Source organism: Syzygium oleosum, unplaced genomic scaffold (genome assembly GCF_021117445.2).
Source record: "Syzygium oleosum isolate NSW1041296 unplaced genomic scaffold, Sole_v2.1 Sole_v2.07, whole genome shotgun sequence".
Lineage (NCBI taxonomy): Eukaryota > Viridiplantae > Streptophyta > Magnoliopsida > Myrtales > Myrtaceae > Syzygium > Syzygium oleosum.
This window is the reverse complement of record NW_026607491.1, coordinates 11,465,617-11,493,338: the sequence shown is the minus strand read 5'-3', so window position 1 is coordinate 11,493,338 and position 27,722 is coordinate 11,465,617. Positions and strand designations below refer to the sequence as shown.

Genomic DNA, 27,722 nt, shown 5'->3' with positions numbered 1-27,722 from the left:
GAAGTCATCGATGTAGACACCGGTCAATCGTTTCTACTTATTTCGTGTCTTAATTTTTCTTATTTGGGGTTCTCCTATTCAAAAATTCACGACAGTAGTTATCATGTCAAAAAGTCACTCGATGGGCATGTTTGTTAACCGCTAGAAAATAGGCTTGAGGATACAATTATGTAGCTCGATATCAAAGATTCAAAGTGAAATAGACATGTAACTAACTATTCTAAGATTACCGTTCAAGATATCTAAATTTGTCGCCGGAGTCACTTAATCGTTTATTTTAGTGTGGCTAGTTTACTCCTTTGGACTTCATCGCCATTAACTCGAACTTTGATTTTCCTCTAAACATCACATCAAGCGACTCTGCTAACAACTCTGTTTGCGGTACACCATGCTGTAACGCTCAATTCCTTAATCTACACATTATGATTATGCATAGTTATATATTATAGATGTGGTGGAGATAATTTCTGCACGAGAAGGTTGAATGGGAGAGATTCCAATTAACTACCACTGCTACCAAATTGTAAAGATATTTGCAGTATTGCTGGATGCCACTGGGAATGGAGAACTTAATTGGGAAATGATGATGAGACTTGAACCTAACTATGTACCTTCAAAAGAAGAAAAACGTAATTAATTGCGAAAGCGAATTTGTCTACTAAGCAATTTGAATGATTTGAATAATAATTTGCTTGGCTTTTGGCTCTCACTTATTTGAATATTCGATTTGATTTCGCCAAGTTTACTTTTAGTGAGCAAGTTTCGGTAAACTAAGCACCTTAATAGCTCTAGATTTTCGAAAGGTCACGCAATTTACATAATGATTAAGGGCCCGTTCGTTTGGCGCAAAATGAATGATTTGTAAAACATATTCTAAAAAATGATTGCTTATATCACTTTAAAAAATGAATGAACGAAACATATTTTCATCGCCTATGGAAATGTTTAGACATAAATTGTTGTCGATAATGAAAGTATTTTTCATTGACTAATCATTTTAATCGACACAAGCGATTACATTTAGGAAAATGTTTCGAAATCATTTATTTCTCGTGAAACAACAAATGGAGCCTTAAGTATCCCATCACTTTTCAATGAAAAATGAAGACAGTTGCTGAGGGGGTAAGCTATATGGCTTCTGCAAGTAATGACAATCTCTTCCTCGCGAAAGTTGGTGAAGAGTCTCCACATATGACAAATCCGTGATTCTCGACGAGAATGCGGGCAAAAGCGTAGTAGGACCATGCAAAAGACAACAATCTTTTTGCTTAGGCATAATCATCCCGGATTTAAGTCCTCTAAACACTTCATAGGATAAAAATTTCCATTCTAAATGGTGGATGCGTTGACAAAATGAATGATATAGGGTACGGATCAACCCCCCCATCACTATTTATCCCGATTTTATCGAAAGAGAGCAGCTAGCATAACGGCACTGTCATGTTATTCTTCCGATCACGACTCTTAGATAATGTTAGATGGGCAACCGGTAAACTAAAAAGGGAAACGATGGGGTTATTGTTTAACGGACATCTGGTTTAAAAAAAAAAGTGGGGTTATGACGTTAAAAAAAATTGTTAGTGAGAATATTTTTCCGCTTGTGATTCTCTATGTTTCGATATTTAATTTTCTTTGGAATGATATGTTTCATTATTGACTTCTCAGGGTGCTGTTACCTTCTCTTTTCCTTTATCCAAATACCCTCATTATCCGAAATTTTATTTGGAGGATACCGATCTAAATATTTAATGCGTTCCTACCCTTGTTTTTGGCTAAGATATTGCTATCATTTGAACTTTGAAGCACTGAAATTAATGGAGTGTGAAGAAGGGTTCACCTCTATATATTTTTTTTAAAATACACCTTTATTTGAGAGAAAATGAGAGAGAGTCAATTAACAATGTAGAGGTGTAAGTTACAATATAGAGGTGTAACCATTTTTGTCGTATTAAAATCGACTCATGTTTCGGAGTTCGCAATACAGAGTCGATTAACATTTTTCATGAGGGAACAAAAAAAACGATATAGATGCAAGTTACAAAACTAAGTACGAAAAAGACAGTTCTATGAGTGTTTTTCATGATTAATCTAAAGAAATAAAAATGAAGTAAGAGTTTATTGCGCGAACTCCGAAACATGAGTCAAAAATGGTTACCACAGACCTGTAGATGCATTGGCATGCACTTCCAAATGTTGTCTTATTATAAGCCTTGCTGAATTGTGTGGGGGGGTAGAAATGGCATGTGAAGCTCTTCCATTTTAAGCGTTAATAAACAGAAAAAAAGAACAAAAGAAGCAGGAGAAGAAGAGTTGTATGCATGGACTTTTTAATAGGAAGATAGAGAAACTGAGTTCTCTTCTTTTCTCGTGCATGTGTCTCCACCAGTCATCATGTATGGACTCATTCACACATAAAAGCATCCACACTTTGCACCATGCATGCAAGTCGTACAAAACAATGCTATTAATTTAAGCAAATCAGAAAGACCTAGAGAGAGAGAGAGAGAGAGAGAGAGAGAGAGAGAGAGAGAGAGAGAGAGAGAGAGAGAGAGGGTTTATTCTTCCACATGTCAAAGGCTAGGGTTCATTTGTCGTATATTTTCTCTACCAATTTCCACAAATTCTCATCTCCCTCTTTCTCTCTCTGTGTTCCAAGAAAGTAATATGTCTCCCTTTCTGGTCTTTCTTGCCTGAGGTAAGAGAGAATGAATACGACCCCAAGAGTCATCTCTGTAACACAAACCCAAAAAGCCCCTTCAAAAAAAGAAATTACAAAGATGAGAAGCAATGAGAGTACTCAGCTCACCATCTCAAGCCTGCGTAACAAGAACAAGAAAGAAGAAGATGAAGATTCTTACGATGAAGAAGAAGAAGAAGAAGAAGAAGAGGCGGAGATGTTCAGAAATGGCCGCAGCAGCTCGAGCAACAGCACGGTCGATGAGAGTGAGAAGAACGACAACAACAAGGTCAAAGCTTGTGGATCTGTGCGCAAATACGTACGTTCGAAGATGCCTCGGCTTCGATGGACACCTGATCTCCATCTTTGCTTTATCCATGCTGTTGAAAGACTTGGAGGACATGAGAGTGAGCACTTTTGTAACTTCAGTTTTTCGTTCCCGTCTATGTTCTTTTTGATGAAAGAAGAATTGTAATTATTATTTGATTGGTACAGAAGCAACTCCGAAGTTGGTTCTTCAATTGATGAACGCCAAGGGCCTTAGCATCGCCCATGTGAAGAGCCATCTTCAGGTAATTAATTTCAGCTGGATCTTTTAATTAATTAGTGTTTGTCTTCGTTTTCATGTCAAAGTACTGGATCAACTACCATCAGTTTTCTGTAATTAAAGCCGTAAATTTTAATGATTTTGTGTCTTCAGATGTACAGGAGCAAGAAGATAGACGACCACAATCAAGGTGATTTTTCAATTTTCGTGATCTCTCTAACAAAACATTAGGGTTTGCAATTGTTTATGGTTTGAAGAGATTAATCTAACAAAACCTCTTTTGGGTCCTTTTTCTCTCTGACAGCTATAAAGGACCATGGTCTTTTTGGTGACGGTGGTGATCATCATATTTACAATCTCAGCCAACTTCCCCTCCTACAAGCATTCAACCAGAGGCCTTCTTCTCTAAGGTACTAATTACTTTTGCAAGTAATATTTAATTCCTTCAATAAGTATTTTCTTTTAGGAACAAGAATTTCTGGAGAGAATTTTTGTTACGATCAAAACCTCCTTCTCTTAACTGCGAAGGTACATGGATGCTTCTTGGAGTGGCATGTACAACCCTAGTCACCTGCAAGGTTCACCAATGTCTGAAAGATTCAAGATTGGACATATTGTAGCTTCTGCAGCAGAAAATATTAATTGTGGGATCGACAAAAGATTAGGAGCGCCTAATCGTGATTATGTCCATGTGGGTCATTCATCTTTTGATAGAGAAGCTGCTAGGAACACTATCACTGCTACTCGTGATCATTATCGAGAAGATCACTCCAAATCATCATCAATTCATAAATCTTGGCAAAAAATAAGTCAAGCCCAAGTTGCAACACCAAGCTCAACGACAAAGGAACCTGATCTCCTAAAGAAAATCGAAGACATCAGAGGACGTGAACAAGTGATCAGAACGTGTTTGTTCGACGATGCGCGCGGATCATCATCAGTTCAAGAAGAGAGATCAAGAAGCATCCTGAAAAGGAAGGGTTTGGACCCAAATGGAGTCTTAGACTTGGAATTATCTCTGAGAGTGGTGAGACCGAAGAAGGAATATTTGGAAAATGGCAATAATGAGGTCGATAACGATTTGTCTCTTTCTCTGTCTCCTTCTTCATGTTCATTGTTCTCGAAGCTCAGCAGATTGAAGGAGGATAATGGTGATAGTGATGGGAATTTGAAGAAGCAGAACGCGAGTACTCTAGATCTGACTTTGTGAATGAGACAACTTCTGAGTGAGATCTTGAGGTACTTGTCTCTAGCATCCTTTATCAATACTGGAACATTCAATAATAGGACATTGTTTTCATGTACGAACATCACAAAAGGTAATTGCCGTTTTCATGACATCCTGTCTGGACTCTGATTCTTGCTTGGCTGAGTTTTATATTGCTCTGAATTGTCCCGCAGAGATTAAACAATAAAGCATTTCTGAAACAAAATTATAATATAAAACTTTGGGCATTGCGAGGTGTCTTTGAAAGGAGAACTGACCAAGAAAAAATGAATAAAAATTCATCACACAGGACTGAACTGAAGTACGTTAAACTTAGATCTGATCTTGCCTGCATTTGCTTCTTGAACTGCGTAGAGACAGAACGGTTTTCTATTGCGTTTGTTTCTGCAATCCTGTCAGCGTAAAACGACAGCATCTCACTTTTCCTGGAACCTAAATTTGTTTTATTTGTTTTTGTTTTGTTTTTGCTGTCTTTCTTTGCCATTGAGGAAGCAGAAGAAGCAGCCAACTTAAGAAGTACGAGGTTTTTTGTCATCATTTCATGGTGTTTGATCAACATACCCACCCTGATGTTGGCGACTTCGATGGACATCTTCTTACCCCCCAAAGAAAACTTTGTTAACTACTTAGGTAGATAAGACAAATTTCAATGACAGAAAGTAGAAGTGAATTAGGAGAGAAGTTCGATTGAAATAGTTGGACTTCTGTGAAGTGGAGATACTATAAATTAGCTTAAGAAGCATTTTGAAGAATTTTTATTCTGCAATGCTACGTGAAGAATTGCTTAAACAAGTTATCCGAATCTTTTGACAAGGATGCATGTGTAAGTTTCGATAACATTTTCATCCACACATTTCGAAATATCATCAAACTTGTTACTTATTTACAATGACTCTCGCTTTGAATTTTGTGAACTTCTAAAAATAACCTAACATTACAAGAACAAAGGCAGACTTTATTTGATCATCAATGGCTAGAGATTACTAGAAGCTTTCTTTTATCTGTTTAATCTACTGCCGTTAATTTAGACAAAACTAACCACTAGTAGTAACTACTTTTATAGGGATATGATATTTATGTAGATTTTTTTGGAACCAGTGTGGCTTAATCTATATCTTAGGACCCTACAAGTATCCCTTTTGGAGTGACGCTAGGTATATTTAAATGAATCGATTAAGTTGGTATGCAAAATAACATTACATGATGTAACAAGGTTTTGAAATAAATGGGTCATATTCAATATTTAATAAATGCCCGTGAGAATAAAGCTATCACATTTTCTCCATGCAATTTTAGCTTTTCTATTTATATTGTATTTTATTTATTGCGTGGACTATAAATACTATAATGATAGTCGTTTCTGTCTTTTTTTATGAGTGTGATTTCACCCTCGATAAATCACAAGATACTTTGCAAATAATAGAGTACTTTATTATTATCATTTGATTTTGTATAACAAGTTAGATAGTGTCCTGATTAGTTTTTACACATCTTGACCGATCCATTTTCCCGGTCAATCTTAATAGTAGACACTAGACAGTTGCCTTTCTCTGCACAATGCATGTTTGATGTGCATCAAATGGCACTTCTATAATTGCATTTGGTGGTGATTGAATTGGTTCTTGAATTAAGTTTTTCCTCAGTTTTCGATTTTCTGCATTTCCTTGTCTTTTCCTTTTGATTTTCCGAGGAGAGAATGTAAGCAAATCTCCAAGAGAACATGTTAGGCAGTATCCTATCATCCTATGTCAAACTAAATGCGTCTTCATTAAGTTTTGCCTCCTTTCTGTTGTTTCCTCGCAATGTAATCCGAAGAGAAAATGTTGTCCCAAATCTCCGAGTTAATCATATAGGCAATCTCCTTTGCGATCCCGATGTTGCCATGGTCGATTTGGGAGTCGGTGAATTTGTAGTTCAGGGACCAAGCGATGTTTAATCTAGATCCCACCAACTACATACAATATATGTTCCGGATCAAGATTGCCTGTATAAGCCAAAAGGTTTGGACTTAACTGGCTCGTGAGGCTCGCTAGATATTTCTTGAGCCTCTTGGTTGTTGGGTTTCCGCGCTCGTGCTTCTAGATTATCAAAAGAAAATGAATGAAATACTCATCGTACATGCACGAGGCCGAGTCCTTAATCTTCGTAGATGTAACAATATCACCTCATTCAATACAAAACTAGAAGTGATACCTTGTAATGTTTGCATTGAAAACAAATTCACCAAAATACCGTTTTCGTACCATTTTGATGTATTTTATTTTTACATCTAAAAAAGGAGAGGGAAGAAAAAAGAATAACAGCACTGATGAGAGAAGTATCTTACACCCCGCTCGATACCTTCATCAGTGTTTCGACATCTAGGCCGTCGATACATCGACGGTAAATTCCACAATTACCCTCATCTGTATGGAGCGATTGTTTGGATCGGATTGGGCACCGATCAAAGACACCGATAGGAGAAGACGATCCTCATCCCCGTCGTGACGGCGGCACTCTTAACTTTCGGCTACCACAAAAGTTTATTGGATGAAATCGATTATAGTCCTCAAGTCGTCATGTTATGTTGGGCCTTGAGGCTTGAATCACAAGCGCACGACCCGAAACGGCGGAATTGGGCCTGGCCCACGGGCCTGCAAAACAAGCTAAAGGCTTTAAATTACGGGCCCAATTCATCGCCCCTGTACCGGACTTAGGCTGCTATTGTTCGGGTTTCACGTTGCGTAATATCAATGTACTTACTCCCACACTTGCTGCCTTTGTCGAAAATTCACGGCGAATATCTTCGCTCAGCGCTCGTTATCGCCCTCTTCTCTTGCTCTCCATCACAGCCCCGCGCGATCGATGCTATCGCCATCGCTTCCTCTGTACATATTCGCGCGAGCTTCGACTCGATCCGGAAAGGAGAAGTGGGCTCGAAATGTCGCACCTCTCGATTCATTGTCATCGCCCGTAAGCCTAAACGCGAAAAAATTAACGTGTCGCTAAGGGGAGTGAACGAAAGGAACCACCAACTGGGGTTCAGTAAGTATGATAGCATATATCATGCTTTCAATTGGGCCGTGGGTTGTGGTCGCGGAGTCCATTTTGGAACATGAAATGAAATGAACTGAGAAAAAAGAAAAAAAAATTGATTCTCGACTTTCCAGCGGATACCCTTTCTTTCTCTAATTCCAATTTTTTTTGTAATTCTCTATTATCTTCTTATGTACCAAAAAAAAAAGAAAAAGAAGAAAAAAGTGCACTGAAAATCCTAAAACTTATTACGAAAGTGCAATTGAGTCTCGAAACTTTCAAAGAGTGCAATCGACGGAAAGACTTGATTGCACCTGTTTGATAAGTTTTAGGATTTAATTGCACTTTTTAAAAGTTTCAAGACTCAATTGCACTTTCATGACAAGTTTTTTTATTTTGAACAAATCATTTGAAAAAATCTACATTACTCAGCTTGAATTTCTTTTCTTTTTTTTCTCGGGAAAACACTTGGCTTCTAATTCTCCGACTTATGTAATTATTCACATTTCAAAAAGCGAAACGTGCGTTCTTATGATCTTCGGAGCCAGAGTTTCTGCAACGCACGCGAGGTATGCGATCCCCGGCAAATCTCCTAAATTCCGGCATGAATGACTCGTCTTTGATCAGATTGATTGCGCAACTCTAAGGCTGCGTTTGGTCGTCTGGATTTCTATCAGGATATGATTGGATATGATAAGATATAAAATTCAAGAGATTTGCTATATTTTATCTATTGCTTGGTAAATTGCACTAATAAAGCTGGATATTTTCATATATTATCATGTCCATTATTTGTTATAAACGTCATATTAGTGTAAATAAATCTAAAAATTGCTTAAACGGAAATGAGAAAAATTTCTCGCGACACTCTTATCTATTTCATTTTATTTACTTATTCTTTATTATTTTTCCCCTCAACTTTTTAATTCTTTTCTCTCCTTCCATCATCCTCTAATAAAAATTTATTAAATAGTAAACTATACAAATATACCTAAAATATATGATAAGTATAAATACTAAATGTATATATATATATGAACTTTATATCATAAGATAGAAAGAAATTTGAATATATAAATAAAAATAAGAACAAATAAAATGAATTTTATTATTTTGAATTTTTTTTATTAAAATTTAAATATTATTTATATTTTATTAATTTAAAAATAACTTTTATATAATGGATATTAGAAATCCTATTCACCTTTATTCCACCTCTCTCATGGTATAATTTTATCCGGGTTATATATCCGACTTTATCCTGTCCTGGGCAAACACCGAACACGGTAGAAGGATAAAATTTATTCAATTCCGAATTTTATTCCGACTATCAAATGTGGGCTAATAGTCCGGCTTCTGTTCAAACTTTCCTCGATTACCACGGTACACGTGCCACGGTCGCACTGCACGAATAGAAGGACGGACGGATCATAGGCTGAATATTCCTTTCTTGTGGATGGGGGAGATCGCTAACAAGATAAATAAATGGTTAAAATATTTATATACATATTTTTGGGTTTTACTGCGTTCTCCTCCCTCGAGAATGAAAATTGGGAAAATTCCAATTTGGGGTCCAAAGTGGGGCCATTTTCTCAATTTGGAGTCCCAAGTGGATTTAGTGCCAAATTGGTACTCAAAGTGCCCAAAAAGTGTCAAATAAGGGTCTGGGTCGCCGGCCGATCAAAATACCCGCCGCCTGGCGATCCCGCGACTGTTCCGGCGAACGGAAACAGTGTTTTTATTTATTTATTTTTTCTATTTTTTTCTTTTCCTTTTCAACTTGGGACCCTAAATCGAGAAAATGACTCCACTTTGGATCCTAAATTGGAATTTTCCCAACGAAAATTTGTCCATTTCTTTCCCGCTCAATTATAAAATATGGGATTTAATAATACTATTTTTATAAATACGTCTATAAAAAAAAAAAGAGGAAAAAAACAAAAAGAAGGAGGAGGGAGGCGGAGGAGGAGGAGACTCAGGAGAGGAACTTGAGGACAAGAAGAAATGACAGTTAAAAGCGGCAAAATCCCATCCCCATCCCATCCCATCCTCGGTATATCCTCCTCGCATCTTCCCTTTTTATTCTCCTGCTCCTCCTTCCTCCTCCTCCTTCCTCCTTCCTCGACTGCATCGCCACCTGCAAACCTCCACTACCTACAGTGACTTCGTCCCTCTCTCTCTCTCTCTCTCTCTCTCTCATGTCCGGCTCAGCTCCTCCGTCGCTCGGCCGCACCGCCACCACCACCGGCAGCGCCGCCGCCACCAGCAATGTCCTCTTCTTCTCCTTCACCCCCAAGGCCTCCTCCCTCCCCCGCTCCCTCCTCCTCCTCCGCCGGCCGCCCCCGCCCCCCTTTTCCTTCTCCCTCTCCCTCTCCCCCCTCCTCGCTCCCCCGCCGCCCCCATGCTGCCGCCTCACCCGCGTCTCCACCGCCCCCCTCGAGTACGTGCCCCCGGCTCCTGACTTCGACTTCCGCTCCGAGATCGAGCGCCTCGCCGCTCTCCGGTCCCGGCTCGCCGGCGCCGGCTCCGTCGCGCAGAAGCTCGGCGTGGTGAGCGCCGATTCCAGGGTCAAGGAGTTCTTCGGCTCTCGGTCGTCCGGCGGCGGTGGTTTAGCCGGGGCTTTGGGCGCCGTTGATTTGGACGAGGGCGAGCTGTTCCTGATCAAGTGCTTGGTCGCCGCCGGGCAGGGGCACGTGCTTCTTGGCGCGGAGGTTGGGGCTCCGGCGGGCGGTTTTCGCGAGCCTGCCAAGAGTTCGCTGAAGAGCGCGCTCTATGCTTTGGTGGAGATGATAGAGAGGCTGGATGTGAATGGCCGGGAGAGGAAGATGGGCGTGGGCTCTGAGGACGAGGACATTGGTGACTTGAAGAAGCTGCTGCGGACCCTAGGAGAGATCGAACGGTTCTATGATTGCATTGGAGGAATTATTGGGTGAGTTAGTTCTTCTTCTGTGACCAAATTCTGTTTAATCGTGCTTGTTTCTTCCGCTTGGGAAATGGGGGTCCCGGAAGATATGCTCGACTTTGGTTTGACTTGATTGCCTTTCGAAAATCAATTCCAGGGGGTGGCCTTTTCTTGAAAGCCTTGTGGAATGAACTTGAGGCACTAATTGTGATGGTCGATTAGGGGATGGGTTCTTGTAGTCGATATGTCAATGTTTGACGGATTCTGTGGATAAATAAAAGAAGAGTTCTTTCAATGCTTCCTGCATTAAGTGATATTGAAGTTGTCAGTTGATTGCTGGCGATGGAAACTTTCCCTTTCAATTCGAACTGCCTTTATTCCTGATACGTGCTTTTTTAGGATTCAAACGATCGAATGATTACTGTGGTATGGACAGTGAAATTGAAAATTTGCACAAACTTTTACCTGCCATAAGTTGACAACATTAGAGAGTATCTCAAGTTAAAATCTTTAATGGGATTCATGTATATCGAGAATACCTCCTGCTTTGGAATTTTGGCATGCAGGCTTCGAAGATTTGGTGAAGATTCTTAGGGGCTGTTCTCGTGCTTTTTTGTCCCTCTGTATCTTACTTATTAATTGACATAACTTCTGTAGTTATCAGATAATGGTGCTTGAGCTCCTTACAGAATCAGTATCAGAAAGGCAGTCTACCAACTGGTCGCAGAATTCAAAGGGATCGATGGAATCTCAGATCTTGGAAATTCACTCTCCCGCTGGACTTGACCTTTCTCAGAATACAGAGTACGCATCTCAAGCGGCTCTCTGGGGTATCGAGGTTCGTCTCCTGAGAATAATAGAGTTCTCTTTGCAGCATGTATATGCGGTGGATGATCTTGAACTTAAGGTCTTATCCCTTTAGGGTTTGCCCAACCTAGGTGAAATCTATCCTCTCGGAGGCTCTGCCGACAGACTTGGTTTGGTGGATCCTGACACTGGTGAATGTCTTCCTGCTGCCATGCTTCCTTACTGTGGACGCACACTATTGGAAGGCCTTGTGAGAGATCTACAGGTGCATGGTCTGCTTATGACGCAGAGTTTCTTTTATTGCCTTTTCTTTGCCATTTTTCTTAGGCATGCTCAGCAGCAATGTTAATTAGCAGAAAATCTTTAAGAAAATGTAACGTTATCCTATGAACCAATAACATGCCCGTTGGTTCTCTCATAATTGCTAGGCTAGGGAGTACCTGTACTTCAAGTTGTATGGAAAGCAATGTATCACTCCTATTGCGATTATGACAAGCGGTGCCAAGAACAACCATGAGCGCATTACTTCCCTCTGCAAGAAACTCGAGTGGTTTGGAAGAGGTCAATCCAGTTTCCAATTTTTTGAACAGGTTTTAATTGGCACTTTCTTTCATCTTTATTGCTATCTAATTAAAAGCTCAAGTTAGTGTCAACATTTGGTGCTTACCTAAAATGTGCCATGTATTTGGCAGCCTCTTGTACCAGCTGTAAGTACAGAAGATGGACAGTGGATCATCACAAAATCATTCGTGCCTGTATGCAAACCTGGTGGTCACGGTGTTATATGGAAACTGGCTTATGACAGAGGCATCTTTGAATGGTTCTACAAACATGGAAGGAAAGGCGCCACTATTAGACAAGTCAGGTCTTATTAGTCCGTTCTGGTTCATGTTTGTTTCTTTAATTGGTTGAGAGCCGGAACATCATCTGTAGTTATTTTTCTGCAGTAATGTCGTTGCTGCCACAGATTTGACACTCTTGGCATTGTCAGGGATTGGGTTACGTCATGAGAAGGTACGAATACATATTGTGTACCATTCTTTCTCAGGACTTCCAAAGAAACTTCTGAGTGACTTCCACATTTCATGGCAATAATTTACTTGTGCGAGTCATCAAACTCATTTATATTCCTTCAAGATGTCATGCGGTTGCCATGGAATTGTTAATAAAGAGGATGCCATCCTATTTGGAACTAGAAACCTGCATTCTCCAGGAAAGTTAGTAGTCCCGCTACACATTCTGCTGGTATTATTGCTGAACACTGCAAAGACAGTGAATTTCATGCTCTTCCTTTGTTCCTGGTTCCTACAAACTATATAAACATAGGGCATTTTGTATATAGTGTTTGTCTATGTGAATTGATGGCTTTCTTCATTAAAATAATGATCTCAGCTCTCGCAAGTAAGTGGTTTCGTTTTGTTTATGCACATCCATGTAGTGAATTTTATGCCAATTGTCCAACAGTGGGATTCTGAACAACCTAATCATCTTATAAGTGTCTCCTCTAGTCACTCATCTCCAATATTCTAAATCAAGTTTAGCAGATTCCTGATTAGAGATTGGAATGAGACCGTGAGTGGTACCATCTGTAGCTTATTGGTTAATGGTCACGTTAAGATGAAAATTATTCGATATGGAATCAGAGGAGCAGAACATGGGTGAAGATGGTGGTAGTCATGACCTCAAAACCTTGATGAACATTTACATATGTAGGTAGAGATATAAGAGTTGAAGATTTGCATAATGGGTTGCTTTTCTTTCCTTTCTATTGTTGTTGATGTACTGCGCTGAGCCGAGAGACTTAAGATGGGTAATAATTGTGTGGCATGATAATTCTTCTTCTCTCTGCATTTCGATCTTATGAGCTTCTTCTGTTGACCCCAGAATTTGAAAAGGTTGAACTCTTTTTTCTTTGGCTATATGATGAGGTCTATGCTATTATGGAGGATGAAGGAAGGAACCTGACTTGAGTTATACTGACGCTTGGAAACAGCTATCATTTATGAGCTATCTGCGCACAGCTTAATGACTTTTTGTGTGCTATGAAGGCGTATATGCAGATAAATGCATTCCATAACATCAATGCTAACGCCTCGAAAAATCGACGTGATAACTATATTTAGCATCCATTTGATATATATTTTTCCTGGGTGATAAGTGGAGTAAGTCTACTAATCGGAGAAAATGCTCATTCTCTTCTCTGATTTCTCGTGAAGCAGAAATTTGGGTTTGCTTCATGTAAGCGCAGCGCGGGTGCTACAGAAGGAATCAATGTTCTCATTGAGAGAAAGAATCATGATGGGAAGTGGGCATATGGTTTATCATGCATCGAGTATACTGAGTTTGACAAGTTTGGGATAGCTACTGGATCTTCTAATAGGTAAATTGATATGTGGCTCCAAGTTTTCAATCTATCCATTTTCCAATGGGAACTACTCTACTATTAATAATCAATTCACTTTTCTTCTCTGTTCTAGTTTGCAGGCAGAATTCCCTGCCAATACAAACATCCTATATGTGGATTTACAATCTGCTGAGCTAGTTGCATCGTCTAAAGACAAAAGGAGTTTACCAGGCATGGTGCTTAATATAAAAAAGCCAATTGAATACGTGGACGACTTTGGAAACAGGCATAGGCATGTATTCCTGTCTACATTCCATTCTATCTTCCCTTTTTTTTAGTTGTGATTGTTGGTTCCTTTTATGAGACAATGTTGCTTGAGTGGTCTTGTGGGGAATAGGCTTGTAATATTCAAAGAAATTTAGCTAGCCGGTAATTATACTGAGCAGTCAATTCTGTGTGGAGTACATGCTACACTCAGCTTGCTCTTGCAATGTGGTAGGACATTTGCTTAATAACAGCTTAGATAAACAATCTGATGGGTTGCGTTGCTTCTAGATGCCAGTATTATGGTGTGAACAAAACTATTTGGTGCTCTTACTACTTGTTTGGGAAATTAATTTAGTCTTCCGATGCTCTTGATGTTGTGTGATGTTGTGTCTCTTTTAGAATTCTGATCAGATATAAACCACACACCCCCCCTCCGTCTCTGGATGAAAGTAATTCTTTATATTCGACAGTGTTAGTGGTGGAAGGCTGGAATGCACCATGCAGAATATTGCAGATAGCTTTCTTAATACCTATTCATCTCGTCGTTATAAGGGTGTGGAAGGTAGGCCCCTCTAACATTGTTCATAAAATGGCTATTGAAGTGATTCGATTTATCCATCTAGTCCATCTATGACATCTGTTTTGGATTGATTACTAGATGAGCTGGACACTTTTCTAGTCTACAATGAAAGGAGAAGGGTCACCTCCTCTGCCAAGAAGAAGCGGAAACCTTCGGACATGTCTTTACATCAGGTGATTAATGTTTTATAAACTTGCTTCTTTTCTTATTTTGAACTCTCCTTGAGTTGCCTATGACCAAAGATTGATAGACACCCAATGCCAGCGGTCACATAATACAGAGAGTGAGCTTTCTGGGGTTTTTTTTTCTACTTTTATTTTCATGGACCTAGTGGACACTCTTCATGCATGGTGACCAATTATGTACTCTTGTGCAGACCCCAGAAGGTTCACTGTTGGATATAATGCGGAATGCCTATGACATTCTTTCCCAATGTAACATTTACCTTCCTGAGGTATGGCACATGGTCTTGCTGCAGATTGGTCATGTCAGTTGATTCCATAAAAATCATTTCGTGCATTGTTTGTCCATTTGTATTTTCCTTGTTCCTCGGTTGCTTGTTTGTAGTTTCTTCCTTTTGCTAAAACAAAACACATCAATATTCATTACCCAAAAAAAAAAAAAAAACACATCAATATTTGGTTTTAAAAGTGATGCAAAATACATTATTTTTGGTGCATGTTTGATTAATCCTACTTTCTTTTCTTTGCTGCAGATAGAAGGGAATGAGAAGTACATTGATTCTGGACCACCATTTCTTATTCTTCTTCACCCAGCACTTGGCCCACTTTGGGAGGTCTCACGGCAAAAGGTAAACATTCAATCTTATGGTCTGTCATGAGAATTGTTTATTTGGAATGTCAAGTTAGAGGTTACCTCTCACATTCTAATTGCATGGTATGACGATCCTAGGACTTCTTGGGGAACTGCTTTAATTTGTTTCAAACTGCTTTGGTTTTGTTTCTTTCTAAATGAATGAATTAGGTGCTCTGGATTTTATGCCCTGTGATGTTGAAATAATCTGACCTCCTTTGGCTTCTTTCTCACAGTTTTGTGGAGGTTCCATAAGCAAAGGATCCGAGTTAATAGTCGAGGTTGCAGAGTTTTTATGGAGAGATGTTCAGGTGCATATTGATACTTACGGGACTCGACCTATGTAGTGCCTTATTTTCTGAGCTAATTGGGTACCTGTATTCCAGCTTGAGGGAAGCCTGATTATTGAGGCTGAAAATGTCATGGGCTCAACTAGAATGGGTAAAAATGGTGATCTGATTCTACAATATGGCCACAGGTGATATATTTTCCCTCTTTTGGTTCCCTTGCTTCTTCTAGAGTCGTGGACATGTTTTTTTGAATCTTATTTAATTTTGTAGGTGTGGTAGATGTAAGTTACAGAATGTCAAGGTTTTAAATGAAGGAATCGACTGGAAATTCTCGGGAAATGTATTCTGGAAACATGATGTTCAGCGGTCAGAGTCCCTGAAGGTCATACTGCATGGGAATGCAGAATTTGAGGCAACAGAAGTCTCTTTTCAGGTTTGCACCAGTTGGACATAAATTACAGGATTAAGCTAATATTGACACATCTTGGCACAGGTGCAAGCCTATTATTTATTCGACCTCCATAAGAGCCGTGCCGCCACACATTATTTCCTTGTAGGATGTGAAAATAGTGGGTCAATTCTATTTGTTGTGGCAGGAAAGTGTTATGATGCAGGGCTCCAACTTTAGAAGTACATGTCGACCATTAATTGTCGAAAATTTTGCATGTCACGCACTTCGTTTCTTGTAATTATGCATTGACTCTATTACTGATAGTTTCGTTCCCACGGCAGGGAAATCATGTTTTTGAAGTTCCTGATGGCCATAAGATGAAGATTACTCCTAGAATCTCAGGTTTGTAGTGTAAATAGCATCCCTTTCATGATATGTGCTGTCTATTTTTGGGTTTCGTTATAAAAGTCTCCTCTCGGAATCGAGGGGAATACAACAATCCTTTAGTGACGTGTGTGGATCAGCATGCATTATCACTTTTACCATCTTGATCCTGCTAGAAGCATGCAAAATCTTTTGCAGCTTATCATTCCCTTCTCTTGTAAGCCCTTGCCAATTACCCCACCAACACCCAAAATCCTCACTATCGGTTTGTTTCTTGCTCATATAATTCTTTTTGCAATTTTCCGAGGGTTAAGTACAGTTTAGTCTGCTAAGTTTTCAGCGTTTGTGCAATTTAGTCGTCCTTTTTTTTAATTTATTCAATCAAGTTCTCTAACTTTCTTGATTTGTGCAATTTAGTCCTCTGAGTTTTATTTTGTACTGTTAGGTATTTTCTTGGGTTGTGCAATCAAATTGCTCGGTCAATTGCTCACTCTAAGCCGTTGATGTGGCATTGTCACTGTGGGTGGCACCAAATTAGCGAGAAACAAGAAACCCTAATTTGATTATGTTAGTTACAAGAAGTAAATGAAGCACTGGGTTGCACAAATCAAGAACGTTAGAGGACTTGAATGAACAAAATAAAATTAGATGATCAAATCTCATAAATCAAGAATTATAAAAGACTTGATTGCATAAAATAAAAGTTAAAAGACCAAATTGTACGTACGCTGAAATTTAGAGGACTAAAATTGCACTTAACCCATTTTGTGATCTTAAGGCGATGGGTAAGATGTTCACCTTTTCTTCCATCTACATTTCAGGTTTTTCAGTTCAATTAGAAACACTCGCACCGAACATGGTCGATAGTGGAAGTTGGTACTGGAGATACAAGATAAACGGGGAACACATTGGATTGGAACTGGTAGAATTGTGAAGCACAGATTTGGTTCTCGGACTTTCCCTGATGTGAATGATGGTTCACTGCTGGTATTCGAGCTTATATTTCCGCTGCATCAGCTCACTTCGAATTGGTTGAACAGAAGTTGAACCTTCTCAAAGTTGGATTTTTCTCACCCACTCATTCATTTAATTTAAACCCTTGTCACTCCATATATACAGGGAGAGAGGGAGAGAGAGAGAGAGACAGAGAGTGTGAGAGCCCATGTAAATTCTTAAGGGCCTACCTTTTTGGAGCTGCTCATGTAACAAGAGTTTGTAACGATGACCAGTTTCGCCTATCAAACGATCAATGTTGGAACTCATTTTGTTGGTATCGGCAGTGACAATTGTCAATCAGTCTTTTCCAAGCACAATAGTTGTCCTTTCATATTTTTGGTCTAATTCACTAAAAACCCTCCTCCCAACTTTAAGTCAAGTTTCAAATCTGTCCTGAATTATTTTTTTTGTCTTAGAAAAAACTCCGAACTTTAGGTTCAATTTCAAATTTATTATGAACTTTTTTTTGTCTTAGAAAAAACTTTAAATTTTAAGTTTGGTCTCAAATCTGTCCCGAATTTTGTTGTGTAAAAAAAGTTATCAAAATTCAATTTGTTTTAAAAAATATACTTCGATGATCCAATCCCAACTTGACGTGGCACTTTCAAGTCGATAATAAATCTACATTAACAAAGTAATAGGATTTTTTTTAGACAAAGAAAAGTTCGAAGCACATTCGGACTGAATCTAAAAATTAGGTTTTTTTTTTCAAATTAAAAAAAGTTTTTTGGGGTGGATTTGTTATTGTCTCTAACTTTCATATCCTAGAATGATTTTATTTTGGAGAATTTCAATAATTGTTATTTGGTTTGATTTGTTATCGAAGTGGAAATGCGACGTCGGTCTTTACTTATCGCCCCATTACTTTGCTAATGTGGATTTGTTATGACGTGGAAGTATCACGTCAAGTTGAGATTGGATCACGGGGTATATTACTGAAAATAAATTGAAATTTGCCGATTTTTTTACATAAAACAAAGTTCGGGGTAGATTTGGGACTAAACCTAAAGTTTGGGGTATTTTCCGAGACAAAAAAAGAAGTTTGGGGCAGATTTGAGACTTGACCTAAAGTTTGGGGTTTTTTAGGGAATTCATCCCATATTTTTAGATGCATTTTGTGTATGATAAGAGACAGCGGTGTATCAAAATTCTTCTGCAGATTGACACTGAAATTCCTCTTGCTTTCAAAGGATGTCTCCGAGACATAAAGATTTATCCACTCTCTGAGTATTTGATTACACTGAACAAATGGAAATGTAACTTCTCTTTTATGTGTTATTCACACATTTACACCCCACGTACTCAACTGCCCTGACTCATCCAACAGGATTGCGAGAGTGAGAACAGCATCTGTTCAATAATCTGAGCAACGCATCGGCTTTTCTTCGTGCTCTCAAAGACCCATCAGCTGCCAAGCTCCGAAGAGAAGGTATGCTTCTTGGATTCATCAACAATCTCCCCGCGACTTCCTCTCCTCCATCTTTGCACAGACCTAACAGGAGAGTGATAGCATTTTCTTTTCCTTTCGGAGAACCGAATCTCAACAGATCGACGAGAAGAGGCACAAGTACTCTGCTCTTCCTTATTTCCTCCAAACCTTCGTGACACCCCAAGAGCAAAGCGAGCAGAGCAAGTGCATCATCTGTAATCCCTGCCTTATCATCCATCAAAAGATCTATCAGCAGGGGAACCGCTCCGGCAGCCACGACACTCGCCCTGTTGATATTATAAACCGCAAGATTGATCAAGGCAGTCGCAGCGTCTCTCTTTCCGGTCGAAGTGCCTTCTCTTAAGAGACTGACCAACCCTGCAATCGCTCTCGGGTGCCCGCCGATGCTGACCTTGCAGTCGTCGATCATCGACAGGCTAAAGATTGCTGCCGCTGCATTTTCTCTTGCCTCCATGTTCTTCCCTGACTCGAGGACATCTACGATCTTCTCAACTGCTCCTGCCGCCATTAGCAGGATCTTGTTGTTGTCAAAGATCGAGAGGTTGAGGAGTGCGGTTACTGCATTTTCCTGTATTTTCGGGTCCTGAGAGCTCAGTAGTGTGACGAGGAAAGGAATAGCTCCGGCCTCGGCGATTATCCGGCGGTTGTCCATCCCAGTCTTCGCTAGCAGCCGGAGCTCATATGCTGCTTGCCGCTGTATCTCTGGCGATCCGGTGGCTAGCTTCCCGACCAGAAACTCAGCTGTCATTTTGACAGCATCGACGGCGGCTTTCGCTGCGGATAAGTGATCTATGGCGTTCTCAGACGAGTTTCTCCGGCCGCTGCTACTTCTCTCCGATTCAGACAAAGAAGATGATGGGTGTTCTATGAGAGGGATGTTGTTTTCTTGACACCATTGGTGCACTAGACTCTTCAGTGCATAATTGGGAATAAGGGCCATGTGGATGAGCCTCTGCCCGCTCTTGGGGCACGTATGGTGCCCCGAATTGATCCACTGGGCGATCGAAGTACGGTCATACGTGTGACCCGATGATACTATCACAGGATCCCTCATTAGATCCAGCGATATTGGGCACCGGAACTCGTCGGGGACGTTGGTAACAATCATTTGTGAGGATGAAGAAAGATCAAAATTCCTTAATGCGGTCAAGGAGTAATGCGCCGAACTTCCTTTGACTTTCTCAGTCTCTTTATTGCTGCTGAAGATCAATGACTTGGCATGCGAAACAAGAGAGATGAGGTTGTTGATGTTAGAAACCACGATCAGTCCGCCCGTCCCGGCTTGCCTCTGTGCTTCGGCCTCTAGCTTCGATATCTCTTCCTCATAATCCAGTGGATCCCTCAAACCAATGTCGCTCAAAAGGTCCTTCACCTTGTCGAAATCAACAAAGCCCTTGTTCTTGCTGTTCTTCTCGTTGTTGGAAGCCATCAGTCTCAGGAGATCATCTCTCCTTTGAAGCTCTCTGTTATCGACGATGAGCTCGGCCCGTTTCGCTTGCTTGTGAAGGAGCTCAACCTGCTCTCTGATGTCAGTTGTTATGTGAAGCAAGCTCAGAGGCAAGATATCAAGCGCTCGTCCCATTTCCTTCACCAATACATAGAACTGTTTCGAGATATACTCTATTTGCATCAGGTTCCAGAGGCAGCTGCCATCTTTGCAACCTTGGATGACAAGCTTCACTCTCTGTATCACGGAGAACAACTCGGTCAGGCACAGTATTGAAGAAGGTGGGAGCTTTGTGTTTGTCTCTTGAATCTCTTCGAACAAGGACGAGAGAAGCTTGATCCTCCTGATCATGGTCGATGTGTTCCTGACCTGGACAAAAGGGAACTTTTCCATGGAAGAGACTTCATTCGATATGTGAATGAGTGAATCCAATAAAGCCCCAGTTGGCAAGAAGCCAGAGAAAGCCATTGGAGGACGCAAGGGAAGAAGAGGAGAAACATCCATTGGTGTTGCTGCTTCCAAAGGGTTTTATGTCCCCAGCCATCGTTGATATCATGGTGGGTTCTTCTTTTATCGTTCTTTATTTAATTGCTTGAAGAGAATTCCATTCTTCTCAGGATTAATTTAATTGCAGAGACTCTTGACTGCTTCTGTTTGTACAGTATATGACTAAAGACAATTGGATGGGTGTTAGGAAGGAGTGGAGGCCTTCTGGGTTGCCGCCACCTGGTGGAAAGTCCGGCCTCGGTGGGTTCGTTACGATCACAGTGAGTTTTCAAACCAAAAAAGTCCAATTTTTTAAGCATTTCTGGAATAAGAATTTGCCTCGTCAAACTCTGGCTTTGGACCTGTGGGTGGCTTTGAGAGCTCTCTGGTGAAATGTTCATGAAACTACTCGGAGTGTCGTATTAGGCAACGCAACGTCGAGGCTAAGGTGTGCTGACTGGAGAAGCTATTCTAGTTCCTGACCTCTGCAAGCTTGAAATCTTCCAGGATTAGCATACATCTTTTAATAGATATATAAATATACATTTGGCCAAGTAGCGTTTATTATATTGAAGAGCATGCGACATTCGCAATAACTATAGATGGGATTCAATTATTCTGGAGCAAAAGTCGCCGTTCGCGGCGAGAGATGGTACAATATTTTTTTTATATGGATACGAAGATTGTGGATACAGTAGGAATAATTCTACCAGCTATACCACCCCCAGAACCCACCTTGTAAGGTTCTTGCCGATTCTATCCATGGAAATCTATAGAAATAGAAAGAAGCAGACGAACAAGAAAAAGAACCTAAACACAGGATGAGAATGGTTAGGAGTCTTAGGGCCCGTTTGGTTCAACTTTAAGAAAATGCAAAATCGTTTCCCCAAAGCTCTTTGGCTCAAGTGTATTTTGCTCAAAGCAAATGCGTTTGGTTAGACTGTGCAGCCTTTTAACGCATCTCATGATCCCCAGTGTTTGTCTGGGTAGATTTGTCTGATTCAATTCTCAAATCAAAATGCATACCGTTTCTATTACAAGTCTCCATTGTTGCTTGAGGACAAGATTTTTGTTATCTAATCCTATGAATTGGGAAAAAAGGAAATTCATTTGACTTAGCTGCTAAAAATTGAAACCGAATCTCGTAGGTGGCCGATCGACAAATTTCTGAATCTGTGCAAAACTTGCTTTTCCTCTCTCTGTTTTCTTATGGCTAGTTCTCATCGATGCAATTCTTTTAAGTAGCACGTAAAGCCAAATGCTTAAGCTTAGACTATGTTAGGACAACCTAACGAAATGGTTGGATAAGAGAATGAGCTTGTGCTTCTCGTGCGATTTATTTTATTGAATACTCTAGGATTAAGTTCGACAGGCCATCATTCATTACTCGCTCGTCTCATCATTGAGGAATGAAAAATAAGGTAATTGTTAGAATGTCCCGTTCAAAAACTTAAATTGCTAAGTGGAGAGAGACGATATATTTTTTTAAAGAGCGTATAAATCCCTTAGACAAGTGATGTTAAATATTTTAACGCCCTTCTCATGTGTAAGCCGATTAAGAACGATGTGTAAAATTTGAACACATGCGAAATGAAGCAAGGTAGAACTTGGCTATAATACCAAGAGAGATTTCGTAATCGGCTTTTCTAGCTATCTGTTAATAATCCCGAGTTTGTTTTTTGTTTTTTCCTCACAATGCGCATTTGTTACCTTCAACCATGGGATTTTTGAAGGTGTTGAGATAATATGACGTCGAGATCGAGATAAGAATGCTTCCTCGGCTACATCTCAACCCACCTCAAGTGGCACAAATTGATCATGATTGAGATCGAGGAACGATCTGATGTGAGGGGTCACATCACACTCGCTCTTCGTGCCACCACTCTTGACTGCTTGGCCGTCTGATCACACGACGACGTTGCCTCGAATTGCAGCTGATGTGGATAATTGTATAATAATACAAATAGTCTATGAACTTTAGTCCAATGTGTAATATGATCCATGAATTTTTAATTTGTTCAATGTAGTACTTAAACTTTAGCCCAACGTGCAATGTCGTACCCGGACTTTTAATTTGTTCAACGTGATCCCTGAACTTTTGATAAATATTCAAACTAATTCCTGAACCGTATGAAAACGTTCATTATTGAATCGAAACTTATGACATGATCATAAAGGGGCAAATCTTATACACCGCAATGTTCAATATTGAATTGGAACTTATGACATGATCATAAAGGGGCAAATCTTATAGACCGCATTGCTCATCGGATCAAAAGGATTCCAAAGTCCAAAATGACTTAAGTTTAGTAAATTACCCAACATTGGGATTCGACCTGTAAAACTCTCTCAGCTTCTCCCCCATGATGAGCCCCTTCTCCGCCATCTCCTCCACCACCCTCCTCGCTTCCTCCACCTTCCTCAGCCTCATCAGCTCGCTCCCCAGCACCCCGTAGCTCTCCCCGTCCAGCGCCCTGTCCCTCCCGGCGTACGCCCTCACCAGCTCCGCCGCCTGCGCCGCCCAGCCCCGCTTCGACATCGCCTTTATCACATGCGCGTGCGTGCTGTACAGCGGCGACACCCCCTCCCCCTCCATCCGCCGCAGCAGCCCCACCGCCGCCCCGACCTTCCCCGCCCTGCACGCCCCCAGCACCAGCGCGTCGTACGTCCGGGTGTCCGCCCCGAGCCCCTCCTGCTCGATCTCCTCCATCGCCCGCCCGGCGGAGGCCAGGTCGCCCCGGTAGCAGTGCGCCGTGAGGAAGTAGTTGTGCGCCGTCAGGTCCGGGGACACCCCGCGGTCCCTCATCAGGCCCGCCACCCGCCGCGCCCCCTCGAAGTCGCCCCGGCGGGTCAGGAGGTTGAGGATCGGGTGGAAGGTGACCGGGTTGAGGCCGAAGCCGCCGCTCGCCATCGTCTCGGCGGCGCGGAGGGCGTCCTCGGGGCGGCCGAGGCGGCAGAGGCGGGCGATGAGAGCGTCGAAGGCGCTCTTCCGGGGGAAGCCGCCGTCGAGGCGGGAGAGGGCGCGGATGAGGTCGTCGAGGGCGGAGAGGGAGGTCTCCGCCTGGGTGAGGAACCTGAAGGTGTCGCCGGTGTTGAAGCAGCCGTCGCGGACGCGCTTGTTGAGGAGGTTGCGGACCGTGGCGAAGTCGCCGTGGCGGCCGGCGGCGTTCACGAGGTCGTCGTAGTAAGCGCTGGTGGGCTCGTCGCGGATGACGATGGGCGTGGGGTTGGGGTTCGAGGAGGCGCGTGGGCGGGCGACGGCGGCAGCGGCGGACCGGGGATTCCGCGCGGCTCCGCGAAGGAAGGTCATTGCGGTGCGGTGGTCGAGGCCAGGGTTGAGCGGGCGAAGAAGAAACGGAGCAGAGAAAAACTCAAGGACTGATCTTGTCTGTGGGCCGAACCTTGGGCTTTGATGGGCCTTTCGCTTTACGAAGCCCAATTTCTCCAATGTTTTGTATTTTCACTAGGTATATTAGATTGATTTTTTTTTTTTCTATTTTTCGAAAAGGAAAAAGTTCTACCTAGCTTGTGTCCACAAATTAGACGATGGTGTATAGATCTATGATGAGTCTCGGATGGGTTTGGGCGAGCGCGAGCCGGGCGCACATAGGAACATTAGGCTTGGCAATCGGGTCTAAGGAGAGTCGTGTTCGAGCACGGTCAAGCCCATCACGTAATAAGGGCCTAATTCCAAAAAAAACATCAATTTTACTTTGGGTGACAATTCTGACTCGAACTTTTTTCTGTTTCATAAAAAATCACAAACTTTCAATTAAATCTCAAATACGGCCCGAACAATTTGAAAATTTCACATCACGGGAGCTGGATTTGAGATTCGAGTAAAAATTGGTATTTTTTATTGAGACAAAAAAAGTTCGGGTTAGAATTGTCACTCAAGTTAAAGGTTGATGCTTTTTCTTTTTGCATTAGCCCCCCTTCAAATCCTTTTGACATTATCAATTATTTGCATCTTCCTTTTCTTCCGCGATGAAAAGAAATTGCCAAATTTGGCTTTTTTTCTTTGGTGGAAAAGAAATTGCCAAATTTGCCAAATTTGGCTTTTGAAAGCATGGTTTTTACACTTTTGGGTGGAAAGAGGTTATTTCCTCACGAGGAAAGGTCCGAATTTGAATATTTTGTGAACGAAATGGACAAAGGAGAAAATAGTGGAATACAATCAAAGGAAGGAATCATTAAGACAACATGTATCAAATAAGTGCATGATTACCTAAAAAGGATTTGACCTGTAGGTTTGCAAATAGATCCACATGCACTCATAAATTTTACTGCCAACTGCCTCATATGAAATCTTGTGAGATCCGCGTCAAGTAATCTAAAAATTCATACGTTGTGATTTAATATTGAAAAAATACCACAAAAAACCTCAAACTATGTCACTTGTAATAAATTTATTTTGAATTTTTTTTTGTGACACGAAAAACCCCAAACTATATCACTTGTGACAAATTTACCTTGAACTTTTTTTGTGACACGAAAAACCTCAAACTATGCCACTTGTGACACATTTACCCCACAATACTTTGGCCCATGAACATTTTCGTCTTTTTCCTTTTTCTGTTTTTTTTTCCTTTTTTTTTTCTTTTATTCTCCGGCAAGGGTAGCCCTCGCCGGCGTCGAGCGAGGGCGAGGGCTGCCTTCGTCAACGTCGGGCGAGGGTAGCCTCGCCTGCCCAGGCGAGGGCGACTGTCGCCGGCGTCGGGCGAGGGTCGCCCTTGCCCGATGCCGGCCGAGGTAGCCTCGCCGACGCCGATCGCCTTGTCAAGAAGAAAAGAAAAAAAGGAAAAAAACAGAAAAAGGAAAAAGACGAAAATGCCATGGGCCAAAGTATTGTGGGGTAAATGTATCATAAGTGGCATAGTTTGGGATTTTTCGTGTCACAAAAAAAAGTTCAGGATAAATTTGTCACATGTGGCATAGTTTAGGGTCTTTCGTGTCACAAAAAAAAATTCAAGGTAAATTATCATAAGTGAAATAGTTTGGAGTTTTTGGTGATATTTTCCCTTTAATATTTAAGTATTCTATCATTCCCAACCTCCCTCCTCGCGCATAAAAGATTCGAACTCGGGGAATCTCTTATTCTAATATCATGTGAAATCTCACAGGATTACTGTCGTTCTGACTATTCTATACATTTATACTGTCAGATGGATGCTTGACTTGATATTTTAATATTTTAATACATACCGAGCCGACGAACATGCGAGCAATGATGAAGAACCCATGGTTTTGGATGAAACCAGCCCACGGAATGGACTGACAGTCTCACATGCAAAGCTTGACCTTACCTTTTTTTTGTTTGATTTTTTTTTACCTTATCTTTTGAAAGGCCATATTTGGTCACTGCCTCGACTAGAATTAAAAAAATGGATGTGGCTTTAAGCCAATCTTAACTAACGCGCGGCGTCAAACACACTTAAATTAGAAAAAAGTTTCGATCTCTCAAGGCAAATGGAGTCCACATATCACATGGCACAAAATCAGTGAGATCGAAGTCCCAATCTTCCTTAAAACCCCAACAATATCTTCGTCTTCGCGCATGGAGAAACACGGCGACAAAACACAGAACATCACCACACCATCCTCGATTAATCTATGCGCTAATCATTGAGCGATGATGCTAATCATGGAGTACAATACAATGGGTAGTTGAAACTTTAGGAGGATATCTAGATGTATGTATACGACCGAAAGAAATTGTTTCCTAAAAGTCTATTCAAATGATCTTTATCTTTTGATGATAAAGCAAAGAGATTAGTCAAAGTGTAATCTACAGCCTGAGTTTCTTTGCTTTTTGTGAAAAGGAGCGACGGGGTGTCCATGGAAAACCAAGAAGGAAAGAAACCCTAGAAAGGAGCACAGCCGTGCATGCATGTCTATCAAGAAAAGGAAGGATGTATTCGTTGATTTTGCCATCTTATCGCCACCCCCCTGCATCTTTTTCTCAATAACTTTAGATGCTTTCAAGAAATTTATCAACTTTGTTTTATGCATCTGGAGGACCTACTTTGACCTAAAATTCCCTGCTTTAAATCCTTTTTTTTTAATTATTATTCTCTTTGTGAACCAACAGGTATTGTACTTTTAAATTCCTCCTTCCCGATTTTTCACTCCACAAATCATTTGAAAAAATGCAGGCAGAATTTCTATTATTCTGTGCACAAAAAAAATGAGGATTTTTTCATACTGGTGAATTTCAATAATTGTAGCTTACTGTTAAAAAATCGTTGATAGAAAATGTGACCGGTGACTTCTTTTCGGGTAAAATATGGGTAACTTACAAACGGGTTTATGAAATTGCCAACTTTTAATAATATAACTTACTGACATTTTTATGAAATTACCAACCTAAATTAGAGTAACTTATTAACTGTTGTCAGATTAAATTATCAACAGTTTTGAGTTACTAACTCTTAGTTGGATTAGTTGTCGGCTTTTAATTATTTTTCTACAATATTTTATTAGCTTTTCTATTGAGTTACCAACTTTTATTTGCCTTGTTAGCAACCACCTACATTTATAAAGTCATTTAAAGATTCAAACTTAGATTAGCGTAACTTTTTAACTTTTCTCCAATTAAGTTCATACATATTATTGGTTACCGGTTTCTATTTGAATTACTTAACGACATATATTTAGCTTCTTTAATTTGTCGACTTTTTTTTTATTGTTTACAACTTTATTTGCATTTCTTTGCAAAGCCTTGAATTTATCAACCTTTTTAGAAATTCTTAACCTTAATTAGAGCAGTATCCAGCTTTACTCAAATTGAGTTTCTAAATATCATTCGAGTAATTAGCAAGTTTATTTTTCTTTAGTTACCAATCTTCCTTTTCTTAACAAACTTTTATTTACTTATCTTAACAATGGCTTAAATTTATCAACTCTTGTATTACTAACTTTAATTTGAATGATTTATCAACTTTTTTGCGATCAAGTTACCAACTAGTTATTGATTATTAATTCTCATTTGAGTTGTTCATGTAACAATCCAATCCGACTTAAATTTATCAACTCTTGTATTACTAAATTTAATTTGAGTGATTTATCAACTTTTTCCTGATCAAGTTACCAACTAGT

The 27,722-nt window shown here is 40.5% G+C and overlaps 4 protein-coding genes across 4 annotated transcripts; 2 read left to right on the top strand and 2 right to left on the bottom strand.

The window, feature by feature from the left end:
- The first annotated feature begins 2,559 nt into the window (after nucleotides 1-2,559).
- Nucleotides 2,560-4,562, top strand: LOC115676616 (uncharacterized). The gene is made up of 5 exons (XM_030599589.2): nucleotides 2,560-3,084; nucleotides 3,173-3,249; nucleotides 3,378-3,414; nucleotides 3,529-3,634; nucleotides 3,753-4,562. Exons 1-5 carry the CDS (start codon nucleotides 2,706-2,708, stop codon nucleotides 4,432-4,434), a joined length of 1,281 nt encoding a protein of 426 aa, XP_030455449.1. The 5' UTR covers nucleotides 2,560-2,705; the 3' UTR covers nucleotides 4,435-4,562.
- Nucleotides 4,563-9,650: 5,088 nt separating this feature from the next.
- LOC115669945 (UTP--glucose-1-phosphate uridylyltransferase 3, chloroplastic) lies at nucleotides 9,651-17,558 on the top strand. The gene is made up of 17 exons (XM_030591129.2): nucleotides 9,651-10,396; nucleotides 11,027-11,207; nucleotides 11,292-11,441; nucleotides 11,605-11,766; nucleotides 11,869-12,041; nucleotides 12,124-12,190; nucleotides 13,396-13,556; nucleotides 13,654-13,812; nucleotides 14,258-14,349; nucleotides 14,446-14,540; nucleotides 14,744-14,821; nucleotides 15,083-15,178; nucleotides 15,417-15,491; nucleotides 15,567-15,658; nucleotides 15,741-15,903; nucleotides 16,203-16,263; nucleotides 17,067-17,558. The coding sequence occupies exons 1-17, from the start codon at nucleotides 9,666-9,668 to the stop codon at nucleotides 17,177-17,179; spliced, it is 2,649 nt and encodes an 882-aa protein (XP_030446989.1). The 5' UTR covers nucleotides 9,651-9,665; the 3' UTR covers nucleotides 17,180-17,558.
- Nucleotides 17,559-18,387: 829 nt separating this feature from the next.
- LOC115669955 (U-box domain-containing protein 1-like) lies at nucleotides 18,388-20,930 on the bottom strand. The gene has a single exon (XM_030591136.2). It carries the CDS (start codon nucleotides 20,640-20,642, stop codon nucleotides 18,558-18,560), a length of 2,085 nt encoding a protein of 694 aa, XP_030446996.1. The 5' UTR covers nucleotides 20,643-20,930; the 3' UTR covers nucleotides 18,388-18,557.
- A 1,928-nt stretch (nucleotides 20,931-22,858) lies between these two features.
- LOC115675688 (pentatricopeptide repeat-containing protein At2g40240, mitochondrial) lies at nucleotides 22,859-24,077 on the bottom strand. Its single transcript, XM_030598468.2, has one exon. It carries the CDS (start codon nucleotides 23,932-23,934, stop codon nucleotides 22,939-22,941), a length of 996 nt encoding a protein of 331 aa, XP_030454328.1. The 5' UTR covers nucleotides 23,935-24,077; the 3' UTR covers nucleotides 22,859-22,938.
- Nucleotides 24,078-27,722: the final 3,645 nt, after the last annotated feature.

What these genes read in the sequence shown, in the direction of transcription:
- LOC115676616 (XM_030599589.2), top strand. Translation starts at nt 2,706, where the DNA reads ATGAATACGACCCCAAGAGTCATCTCTGTAACACAAACCCAAAAAGCC. An exon ending in ATGTGAAGAGCCATCTTCAG is followed by an intron (nt 3,250 to 3,377) that starts GTAATTAATTTC and finishes TTGTGTCTTCAG; the next exon opens with ATGTACAGGAGCAAGAAGAT. An exon ending in CAGAGGCCTTCTTCTCTAAG is followed by an intron (nt 3,635 to 3,752) that starts GTACTAATTACT and finishes TTAACTGCGAAG; the next exon opens with GTACATGGATGCTTCTTGGA.
- LOC115669945 (XM_030591129.2), top strand. Translation starts at nt 9,666, where the DNA reads ATGTCCGGCTCAGCTCCTCCGTCGCTCGGCCGCACCGCCACCACCACC. An exon ending in GCTACTGGATCTTCTAATAG is followed by an intron (nt 13,557 to 13,653) that starts GTAAATTGATAT and finishes TCTCTGTTCTAG; the next exon opens with TTTGCAGGCAGAATTCCCTG. An exon ending in GGGAGGTCTCACGGCAAAAG is followed by an intron (nt 15,179 to 15,416) that starts GTAAACATTCAA and finishes TCTTTCTCACAG; the next exon opens with TTTTGTGGAGGTTCCATAAG.
- LOC115669955 (XM_030591136.2), bottom strand. Translation starts at nt 20,642, where the DNA reads ATGGATGTTTCTCCTCTTCTTCCCTTGCGTCCTCCAATGGCTTTCTCT.
- LOC115675688 (XM_030598468.2), bottom strand. Translation starts at nt 23,934, where the DNA reads ATGACCTTCCTTCGCGGAGCCGCGCGGAATCCCCGGTCCGCCGCTGCC.